The sequence below is a fragment of the Cibotium barometz genome, chromosome 52 (genome assembly GCF_041138505.1).
Source record: "Cibotium barometz isolate CiBa-2024 chromosome 52, ASM4113850v1, whole genome shotgun sequence".
NCBI lineage: Eukaryota > Viridiplantae > Streptophyta > Polypodiopsida > Cyatheales > Cibotiaceae > Cibotium > Cibotium barometz.
In genome coordinates this window covers 14192546-14204017 of record NC_141097.1, presented here as the reverse complement: position 1 = coordinate 14204017, position 11472 = coordinate 14192546, and the positions used below count along the sequence as shown (strand labels likewise).

Sequence of the window (11472 nt, the reverse complement as noted above, 5' to 3'; positions counted from 1 at the left end):
CTCTCTTTCTCTCGTGTTGGCATAGCACTTTATATATTTACGTATAGGGCTCCTTAATGAGGGAAACCTAGTTCAAGTCCCATTCTCCACACTTTCATACTTTCATATGGATCATCCCCTAGCTTGGCTTCGTATGGATCATATGTTGTTCCCTGGCTTGGATCTCCCATTTAAAACTCTCTCTCTCTCCAGCCTTACATACTCCTAGTGCCATTTTAATTCCCCACAACACTACGTGTTAAACTTAATTTCATTGTTAATAAATGTAATGATAACTTCCATTTCACATTGATGAACCTTTTTACTAATGCATACACATTTTTAAAAAATGAAAATAAATGAAACACCCTAGTAAAGAGAGAAAATGGTGATGGCACATTTTATGTAAGAAAATTAAGCATTGGCAAAGTAAAATTTTGCATGCAATCTTATCAAATTGAAAGATTTTAAGATGTAGATATGTGGTTTCTTGTTGAAATGGATAGATCTTACCATCTATATAAAAACTTGAATATTTTTAGTTATCTCAATCATTTATTTCATGTGAGGGGAACATATTAGTTTTAATGTGATCAAATCTCATTCCTTGTCCAAAACAAGTGTGTAAATCAAGGGCTTTCAACAATAGTTATCCTGATCCATTTCTCTTAGTGCATTAATGGATTCAATATCTGTCACAACACTCTTTACATATTAGGAATCTCCTTTTGGTGATGTTTTAGGGAAAGCGAGGGTGGCAGTGTTTGGGTTAGTATCAAGATTGCAAGCTCACATTTCCTCTTGTGTGTCCCAAATGCCACACGCTGGTTGAGATCTTTATGTCGGATATCAATGCTCCACTCTCATATTGTATTGTCCAGCAGGCACTGCAGTGCTAGCACGTGTTTGTATGGTAGTAACCATGTTTGAGCAACTCGGGTGTTCGGCATCTCTGACACAGCAAGGTGGCCTAGGAGGCCAGATGATTTAGAGATGGCTTGGATTAGATTTGGCACACTGCCAAATAGACTACATGCTACATTGGACCATTATATCTCATAACGGTCCACACACGAATTAGGTAGACTTTACTCTTGGACCCCATGTCCTCACATTATGGGGTCCAAATGTGGCCCAAGATGAGCCCGAATGGCTATGGAAGGTGGGGAAACTCTTATGCAATTCCTAGTTCATCTTTATGAACTGAGTCTACACCGTGGATGTTGGCACTGGCTATGGTTGTGGACGTATGTGGTCATGTCATGTCCACCCCAAATATACATACGTACTTAGGTACATGGCCAGCCCCTTCTCCATGTAGTTTATGAGTCGTTTAGTGCCTAGCTTCTACTAGCATATATAGGTACATGGCCAGCCCCTTCTTCACATAGTTTATGAGTCGCTTAGTGCCTAGCTTCTACTAGCATATACAACCTCCATCTTAGTAGTTCCAAATCAAAACTTCCTTCACGCACATGAGCACATGGGTGTGGGGCTTTGCCATCTATTGTATCGTTTCAACAATATAATATTCTTCTCTATCTTTGTTATTGTGGAATTTGAGTTTAAAAGTTTTGTGTTGTGACTATGTCTTGTGAGTGTTCTCTTGTATACATCGCATGTTGTATCCTCTCACACTTTACATATGTATGAAATTTGATGACAAGCAAGGTTTGCCAAGTGATGGGGCTTTATCTTTTTTTTTTTTTGTTCTCTATGGCAAGAATATAAAGGCCCTAACCTATGGGAGTCAATTTAGGTGTGTAATGTTCCTCAAACAACATCAATCAAGATGGATCAGGCGCAAGTGAGAAAGGCTAGTGAGATTATAGTGCCACATTGGCATCTAAGTGTGAGTGAAATGGAAAATGTATAAGTGTGATGTGGATAGAATATAAGGCTTGATTCATTATGGGTCATGTGCCTATGCGGGTCTTGATTGTTGGTGGAATGGGATTTCAAGCCATGTTTTCAATTCACAAGTCCATGAGAGGGCGTGCTTTAAACCCCTCACTAGCACATTTGCAAGCTTACTATTTACTAGCTGACATATGCCTATTTCTCGCTTGAAATAACAAGGCATTGGGTAAGTTGTTGCCTTAAGAATTGTGTAGTTTCTTGCATAGTCCCAACAAGTTCCATGTCTAGCGGATGTGTATGAACCTAACTAAAGGACAAGAATGAATCTAGTAGAAGGGCTAAGTAAAATGAAGGGTGCTTATAACAATGTAGGTCATCCCTAGCTATGTTCCAAAAAAAGGTGTATTCATGGAATCTTGCCTATGTGTTCATTTTGGATTCGCTAAAAAATGACACATAGTTGGACTTTTCCATATTCACATGCCATTAAGCTAATTTTCCATAATGTAAACAAGCTGCAAAATTTTAGGTTTGCCTTACTTGTTTACTTTGATAAATAAATTCAAATCTTTCAATGCATTCAACTTTAACAATTATATACAGGTTAGGGCCATTACCACCAACAACAACGAAAACCTTAGCTCTCACTAAGTTGCCCCTCCTACCCTAGTCAAAGGACCAAGGATGGAAAAAACTTAACTAGAGAGAAGCAACTTGCAAGTGAGGTGGAAAGTGGGGAAGGATATAAGGATAAGAGTGGCAAGCCACTTATTAGGGGGTTTGAAGGCTTGTAGCATGGAACCTAGAAGTGTTTCATCGTGAAAATTGGGTGGTGGGGACATGGATGGGCTCTATACTGGTAGGATGGATGCCAAGTTAGCTAGGCCATTACAAGAGAGAGAGAGAGGTTGGGCACCAACTTTTTATGGGTCCAAAATGCTTCATGATGGGAATTTATCTATTGTGTAAACACTTTCTGACTGCCCATACGAAAGGTTGTTGAGACGAGACCTCATGATATTTATTGTGTGGTTGATTGTGATTGGATACTTTTTTTGGTGCTTAGGCAGGCAAGACTCCATGATAATGAAAAGGGAGCTCATGGGCATGAGTTAGCATCCACATAAGCACCAACATGGTAAAAGACATGATGGGCTTGAACTTTCTTTATAAACACCTTTTTGATGGGTTGTTAATCAAAGGGTTCACATTCTAAGTTAGGTAGGTTTCAAGCTTTTGCCTAGTTTGTAACTAGCCTTTTAGGAGAAAAGGCCCCCATTCGTATGGACGGGGGGAGTCTTTAGTGTCTAGCTTGTTGTTCCCACCTGGGAAAGGGGTTGAGTTTGTAAACACCCTAAGACTTGAGGTGCTACCCTATGATATTGAAAGATCTCCTTCACCCATGGTTCATAGACGAGGAGTTTTCCCCGCCAAGTCCGTCCACCCAAATTGATTAATTTATTATTATTATTTTTGGCGAAGAGAGGGTACTGAATTATATACTGTGTCAACACGGCAGTAGTTCACTGGATAGAGCCATTGTGTTCCTCCCCAAAGTTTTGGGTTCAAATCGCGCTGGCTAGGTGGGGACTTGTCGGATAGTGGGTGTGTGTTGCAACCAACATATCTGGGTTGTAAAAAAAATAGTAGACGGTAGATTTTTGAATTGAGAACCTCTCTCTAGATCATTAAATTGTGGGGCAGAAGTGGCTAGTGGAGTTGACATGGATTGGGTTCGAGTCTTCCCCGATGATTGGTCTCTCTAGATCATTAAGTCAATGTAAAACCTTCCGCCTCTCCTCTTTCGTCTAAAGAGGAGTAGAAGAGCGCTACCACTCTCAATTCATCATCATCATCCATCATCCATCATCTATTACATATTAACAATGAACAACCAAGGCACAAGGAAAAGAGAGAAAAAAAAAATCTTGGATTTTTAAAAAATAAGAGTAAAAAATCCCTTTTGATTTGACCCTTTGTATCAGGGCTTCCTTTCCTAATTTAACCTTTTGTATTCGAGCTTCCATTCCCAGTTTTGCTTCTTCAACCCACAGGTTGAGTACTAGTTTATCCTAACTCAACATCATCATCAAGCTGAATAACTCGGAAGCTATGGTGCCTCGCTGCCAAGTAAGTGGTACCTTTGCTGTCTTCCTACGTTTGAAGCTCCTTTCCTTTCCCCCATGCTTGCCTTCAATTCAAGCGAAAAATCAAAAAGAAGGAGCCAATTGGGCTTTTCTTTGTGCTGGCTGCTGCTGTTGCTAAGCATCACCTGTGTTGTAGGTTTGGTTTTTCCCCCTTCCCTCTTCCATATCTACTCTCTGTGTTCTCTTAAAAAAACAAGAAAATGGGAGATGGGCTTTCGTGATTTAAAAAAAACAAAAGAAAATGGGAGATGGGCTTTCGTGATTTAAAAAAAAACTAAAGAAAATGGGAGACGGGCTTTCGTGTTTAAAAAAAAGAAAAGAAAATGGGAGATGGGCTTCCGTGATTTAAAAAAAACAAAAGAAAATGGGAGATGGGCTCTCTCCTGTGACCCAAAGAATATCTATTTTTTGTAAATTTTTTTGGGGGGGTTTTTTTTTTTAAATTTTAAAATTGAGCATGAGAGCACGCTATCCATTGATTTCTCCCCCTCTTTGCAAAACTGGCATCTAAAAGACTTTGGCCTCCAGTCTTCTTAATCCAAATGCCCTACTTGTTAATCCTCTTGACCCACATACTTTTCTTGTTAATCCTCCACGAACTGGGTCCTTTTAAGGAGGAGGAGAGGGCAAGATTTCTGTGTCAGGCCCCTCATTTTGGTGTCCCTTCTACAACCATCACCACACCCAACAAGAAAAAAAGAGGCCATGTCTTCCACCCCTTCTAACCAAAGGTGCACCCTTTTATCATAAAAAGTCTCTCCAACCAGTCTCATTTTCTTGAGAATTTTCTCAAATTCTTCATTGGAAAATGTTTGAGTAATTTCATTTCTCATTTTTTAAATAAATTTTGTGAAAATTACAAAAAACTTCCCACTCTTTCTGTTGCCATGAGAGATGGTGCATCTCTTCTTGCCCTTGTTGTAGATATAATATCCATGCTTTTTCCCTCCCTTTTTGAAGATGTTTCTCTAACAAGAAAAGCAATAGTGCATGGAAATGCTCTTAAAGGCTACTGGTTTTACCAGGATGTTAATTCTTTTCACTAGATTTGGAATTTGGTTTCTCAAAAACATACAGGCTATGATTATGCAAGCTTGTGAGCACATGTTATGCACATGCAGCCATATTCAAATAGATCCAGATTTACTAGTGGTCTGTTGAAAATATTGGGTTGCACCCAAATTGTGAATGATTGACATGTTTAATTTTATGTGTGGACATGTAAGAATGGAAACAACTGATGTGTGCAGGGTGAACATAGGGGGCAATTTCTGTAGAGAAATAAAACCTATTGTAGAGAGATGCAAAGTATTGAGTTCTTTTAGGCTAATATTGGTTAAATAGTATAAGATAAAAGTATAATTTGCAAACAACAGGACCACTGCAAGCCCTCAAGCGTTATTGTCAAGCTGGTTGCGTGGATCAATGGGATCACTGAGCACCTCAAAAGATCATCTGGGCGTCCTCTCGCGCTTCCTCAACGAAGCAGAGGCCAGGGATAAGATCTGTCGAGCCATCCAGTACGGCTCCAAGTTTGTGAGCGGTGGAACGGATGGAGTGGCTATGCATGTCGATTTTTCAACTGGTTTAGCTCGCAAGGTGTTCCGTCTTCTTAAGGTTGGTTGGTGTTTTTTGCCACTTTATTAGCCTTTTTTTAATTGTAGGCAATTGTGTAGATGTTTTATGTATTTAAGTGGAAAGCAATTGTGGCAGTCTGTGAATGAGTTGGAAGCTTTAGTAACACCATCAGCCAACACTATACCCTTCGAGTTGATGCTGCTTAGCAAGGCAAGTGAATACAATAGCTTAGTTTTCTTAGCATGAAGGTGTACCCCCACTTCTTTTAGCAACACAATCTGAAATGATCACCCCACACTCACATTGGCTTGATTTTTGTTCTTATAATTAGTCCAAGAACACACTGATGGCTACTTATCTGGCGCTCGATAATCTGGTGTGGGCGGGAAGGATAGGCATCTATAAGGTTTAATTAGTCTACCATCTCTTAGTTTATGTCATTTGACTTTACTATTGCGTGCTTCAAATGCATCTAAGATTGCATGTTGCCATTTTTGGCCTCCCATTATCTGCATGTAATTCTTCGATGTGCTGTTTTGAGTCCAGAACAAGCGGCACACAGACTTCATAGCGAATGTCTCCTTGTACTTTTTCCTGGGTGGTTGTGCTTGCAGCTCATTAAGTGAGGTGGAAGCTTTTGCCCCCTTAAATATCAGTTTGTATTTCAATAATCTTGCTGCTAAGTTTGCATACTTTGGGCATTGAATCAATCATTTGGTTCTATCTACCTGCAGTTACACAAGCTGGTATCACTTCTTCCAAAATATAAGCAGAACATAACAGTAAGTAGGCAACAACATTTCAAAATTATTTCTGGCTATCAGCAATATCATGTTTTCCTGGTATTTATTCCCACTTGCAAAGTTTTTGGTCTTCTTGTGGAAGGCATGTTGCAAATGGTGTTATGTTATGTAAGAATGAATTCAATGGAGTGCTATGGGGGATGTGTGCTGGGATGGGTTTGCTTGTTTGTGTGGAGTAGTTTGTAGAATGTGTGGTTGCATGTGTGCCTCTGTAAGAGTGTGTCTGCGCATGCGCATGTGCATGTTGGCATGTGTGTGTGTGTGTGTGAGAGAGAGAGAGAGAGAGAGAGAGAGAGAGAGAGAGGTTTTTATGGTCTCTGCACAGGAGGATGAGGAGATTCGGAAGCAGCTATCTGCAAGTGCTCTAGGGTTTGTCAAGTCTTCCATGGATGTAGTTGTGGCAGTTGGTCTTCTTCAATTGGCTTCAAAAAGAGTGACTCCAAGAGTAACTGGAGCATTTGGGTTCATCACATCCTTGATCACCTGTTATGAGGTGCGTCTATATCGATGCCAAATTGATGCCATACACTTTCAAAGTTCTCCTCTCCAGTTTGTAGCATGCTTTTTTGGCCTTTCCTTTTAAAGGTTATATAGTTATGATGCTAGACCTAATTCATTAGCTTAGGCTAATTGAAGAGGTTAGTTTGCTTAGACATAGGCTTTACATGATGATACAAACCAGTGTTTTTTCGCTGCTGCAGTTGTTTCGATCAACATCTCCAAAGGTGAAGACATTGTGACTAGCGGCTGGCAACAATCATCAGTGCTGCCTTAGAACCTGTATTTCAAAATTTGACCGATAAGTTACTGTACAGAGTTGCCCAAAGAATTGGGGAGGGGTTGCTCCTCTCTATGTGGAGTTCTTTATCTTGTGACCAAGGATGGTATAATTGTTGGCCTAATAAGATGTATGCAATTATTGTTGTAACAATGTTGTTAATGTAACAGAGCTCTCTCTCTCTCTCTCTCTCTCTATATATATATATATATATATATATATATATATATATATATGTATGTATGTATTAATAGCTAATTTTGTGCTTTAATCCAAATGGTACTCACCATCTCAATCTTAAAAAGAGAGAATTTGGATTTGATAAACCTAATTTTCAGTCTCAAACTCTTTCATCCCATAGGTTACTTACAAGAAGCTCATTGAGTGAGAAGTCACATGGACGAGGAAAATCCCGTAGTTGCTAGATATGGTATGAGAACTCTTTCATCCCATAGTTGCTAGATATGGTATGAGAAGTCACATGGACAAGAGGAAAATCCATTCAGGGTAATGGAGACAGAGTTAAACATGTTCCATAAGTAAAGAGAGGTCAAGAGCATGGGTGTAAAAGCTTCACTAAATTTAATTAACTGGGCTATCCTTAATGTAGGAGGATGAAATTAAGATTAATCAAAGCTTCACTAAGTGGGTTGTAAAATTTTCAGTCACCCTTCTTGTGAAAAGGTGAATCAAGGATTCTAAATTTGTTACTTAATCCCACCCCTTAAGGAATTTTACATTTTTTTTTCAATTTGTCCAATCCTTTTACTAACATTTTCAACCCTCTATTTTGAATTTTTAATCGACCAAAGGTTAAGCTAAGTCAAACATTTGTCAAACACTCCCTTGATTCCAAGTGAAAATAACATGCCATAGGCCTTGTCTTTTTATCTTTTACAAGGTCAATCACCAATATATAGTGGATAGATTTTGCAATGAAAGTGCTAGAAAGATCTTCACTCTTCTTGTTCAAATGACTTATGTCCTCACCAAATACCCTTGCCAATGCTTCCATGCCTCTTTTACTCACACTACCTTCCATAGGAGGAAACTCATCGTTTGAAAGATTATCAAAACTTTGAATTAGCAGAGACCTTTCTATAGGAATTATGTAAATTGCTTCTATATGGAAAGCTTTTTGAACTTCAAAAGAACCAAAAGATGGGTTCTAATTAGAGGATGCCGAATAAGTTGAGTGAATAGATAGAGCTCAAGCTTGTGCGACCAATATGGACCCAAACTAAATATCCAATCATACACATTATCCTCACCTATTCTAGTTGTTGGGACCTTAAATGAAGGTTCAACAATATATAGAAACATCTTCAAAGTTCTATAATCAGAATGTAAATGAGTAAATAGCTCGTGTCTAAACACCACCCAATTTGTGAAGACATGAGTAAATAGCTCATGTCTTCAAAGTTCTATAATCAAAATGTAAATGAGTAAATAGCTCATGTCTCAACACCACCCAATTGTGTGTGCAAGAATGGGAAAGAGAAGGAGAGGGAGAAGAGGAGAGCAAGCAACACCACTGTTGGATATTTTAAGAGAGGAGAGCAAGCAACATCAATGTTGGATATTTCATAGTCTAGTAAGTGTCAGTGGTGTGTGAACACCACTATTAGAGTCTAGTAAGTGTTTAGTAGTGTGTAAACACCCTCTTATTAAGAGAACATAAGATAGGGCCTTGGTGTCTATATAAAGCATTGTACATAGTGGAAGTATTATCATAATATAATAATTGTTGTGCTATGAAATCTCTCTCTATTGTTGTCTATCACATCTCTCTCTCTCTCTCTCTCTCTTTCTCTCTCCACACACACACACACACACACACAATGCTCATTTGACTAAGATGACGAATGCAATTAGCCTCTTAATTAAGCATATTATTGTGTGCATTAAGTGTTAAGTAGTATGATTTTGTTGTCTTAGTCATGGTATTGATCATTATCTTTGGGCCTCAGTAGATCCTCATTTGTAACATGGTATCAAAGCTTAAGTGTTAGGAGGCTGTTTGTTTAGAAGAAAATTATGACTGGTCCTTAGCAAAGTAATTAGTATACTGATTAATCCTTCATCGAACTACAGAGAAAGGTCGTGAAGAGTCTATAGAACCAAGCAGGATGGCCAAGTGGTAACAAATCTGTGAGTAGAAATCTTTTGCACCTCACAATGGGTGGCGACAACCTATAGATGAACATAGAACCAAGACACGGAGAGATGGTGCTGTGAAGAGGAGAGCTCATCGCCATCACTGTCTGCAAAAGTTGTCGCATACAACAACAGTAACAAAAGCGATCATATCTAAGGAGCAAGGTGGGCAGCACATCATTTCATCACTTTTACAGCAGTAAATAGAGCATTAAATGGGCTTGTCGTAGAGCATTAAGTAGCTCCTCTGCTTAGTAGTCAACGGGATAAATAAGACTACCAGTACTAGCACCATTGGTGAGCAATAGAGAAAGCGGTCCTCACCATCGGACCGCATGCATCTTCGGACCGCATGCATCTTCTTAAGTAAATGAGTGTCAAGACAAAGCCAACATTGTAGCTGATTGAGCGTCTTAAATGGGCCACTCCAACCATATCAGTATGGAGTGTAGGCCTTAAATGGGCCACTCCAACCATATCAGTATGGAGTGTATGTAGGTCACTCATATGGAGTGTAGGTCAGGACAATACATGTTAGGTGTTGGCACCTCATCACATTGAGGGGAGGTGTTGAGAGAAAAACAATGCATGAATACATGTTAGGTGTTGGCACCTCATCACATTGAGGGGAGGTGTTGAGAGAAAAACAATGCATGAGGGTGCAGTGTGCGGAGCAAGAGGAGGATCATGCAAATGCAAATAGACTAAGGGTCCAAAGCCTAAGGTTGATTCATATGGTCATTTGTTATTAAAAGGTAAAATCAATGGTCAAAAGGTGGCACATGGAAAGTGCAAGGGTGCACATGTAGTGTGGGCATTTATTGATAGATGGATGGCACAAGGGTGCACACAACTTGTGATTTGGGAGCTCCATGAGGGCTATAAATTGATGTACTCCTAATTCTCATTTGAGTAATATTAGCAATACAAATAGCCTCGTGTGATTAAGTATATTACTATATGCATAAGTGTTAATTAGTGTGATTTTGTTATGTCTCAATCATGGTGTTGATCATTATCTTTGAGCCTCCATAGATCCTCGTTTGTAACAAATGCAGCCCACATGCACCAAAAAATGCAAAACAAAGGTAGCTATATATACAATAAAACACACCTATAGCAACAGATAAAGGTGGCACATAGAGGCAAACAACAGAAAAAATATAAAAATCAAGGGCTATAGGAAGTACAATTGATCGAATTCCTTTTAGATTCTTCTGATTGGTGGTACAAGCTATCCATAGCTCAAGTTTGAAGGAAAACCATCAAGTGGTTGATGAGAACCAAGAAGATCATCACTTTCAAGCCTCCTTCACTAATCTGACATTTAATCCTAATTACCTTGAGTTTCTATTCCCATATATATGCACCATCTTCATGGCTTGAACTTCCATCTCCATTTCTCTTTGCACAAGGGCATCACTTTCAAGCCTCCTCCACTAATCTGAGAATTAATCCTAATTACCTTGAGTTTCTATTCCTATATATATATGCACCATCTCCATGGCTTGAACTTCCATCTCTCTTTGCACAATGTTTGCTCCTACACTCACATCATGGATATTTCCACCCACCACCATAGCATGAGGTCTGATCCTATCATACCAACAACATTCATGCACACAATTAACAACTACTAAGAGAAAATTAACAACTAGTAAGAAAGCAAGAAATAAGAGAAATCCAAGCAAACCAACAAGATAAAGCCAAGCAAGCAAACAAGAGAAAGCCAAGCAAGCAAATAAGCATCGCCACAAGAGCACAAGACTAGACTCAATTGTGATACTAGGATTATGTGTATTCTCATTGGTAAAAAATGTGTATTCTCATTAGCACAAGACTAGACTTAATTGTGATATTAGGTTTATGTGTATCCTCATTAGTAAAAAATGACTTATATTTATAATAGGATTAATTGTATTCTCATTAGTAAAAAAAGACATGGCTCATATCTATAATGCCTAGCGACCCCAAGTAATGTCCAAGGGCCCACAAAACTAGAATGAGTTAATTTTTAAGGCTATGTATAGGCTAATGGCATTACACATGTCATCAAGGTCGGTAATTATAAATTAACTAGAGTAAGATCCCAAAAATCCTTATATGAAGAACATTGCATGAATACAAATATAGATACACAAAGATGTGCAAAAAAGCTGTATCTAAACGT

General features: G+C 38.9%; 1 protein-coding gene across 4 annotated transcripts; it reads left to right on the top strand.

The window, feature by feature from the left end:
• The first annotated feature begins 3852 nt into the window (after positions 1–3852).
• On the top strand, positions 3853–7329 carry LOC147608836 (peroxisomal membrane protein 11-5-like). 4 transcript variants are annotated; one of them, XM_086788252.1, is made up of 8 exons: positions 3853–3969; positions 5363–5603; positions 5700–5774; positions 5896–5970; positions 6111–6191; positions 6299–6346; positions 6693–6860; positions 7069–7329. In XM_086788252.1, exons 2-8 carry the CDS (start codon positions 5412–5414, stop codon positions 7105–7107), a joined length of 678 nt encoding a protein of 225 aa, XP_086644378.1. In that variant the 5' UTR covers positions 3853–3969; positions 5363–5411; the 3' UTR covers positions 7108–7329. The 4 variants fall into 4 exon arrangements, with proteins under 4 accessions (XP_086644378.1, XP_086644379.1, XP_086644376.1 ...); XM_086788253.1 differs by lacking the exon at positions 3853–3969 and adding an exon at positions 3976–4122; XM_086788250.1 differs by lacking the exon at positions 3853–3969 and adding an exon at positions 4146–4717.
• Positions 7330–11472: the final 4143 nt, after the last annotated feature.

Excerpts from the sequence above, each read along its gene's own strand:
- LOC147608836 (XM_086788250.1), top strand. The coding sequence starts at position 4,692 with ATGTCTTCCACCCCTTCTAACCAAAG. Across the intron at positions 6,192-6,298 it reads CTTGCAGCTCATTAAGTGAG|TTACACAAGCTGGTATCACT; the intron begins GTGGAAGCTTTT and ends ATCTACCTGCAG. Across the intron at positions 6,861-7,068 it reads CCTTGATCACCTGTTATGAG|TTGTTTCGATCAACATCTCC; the intron begins GTGCGTCTATAT and ends TCGCTGCTGCAG.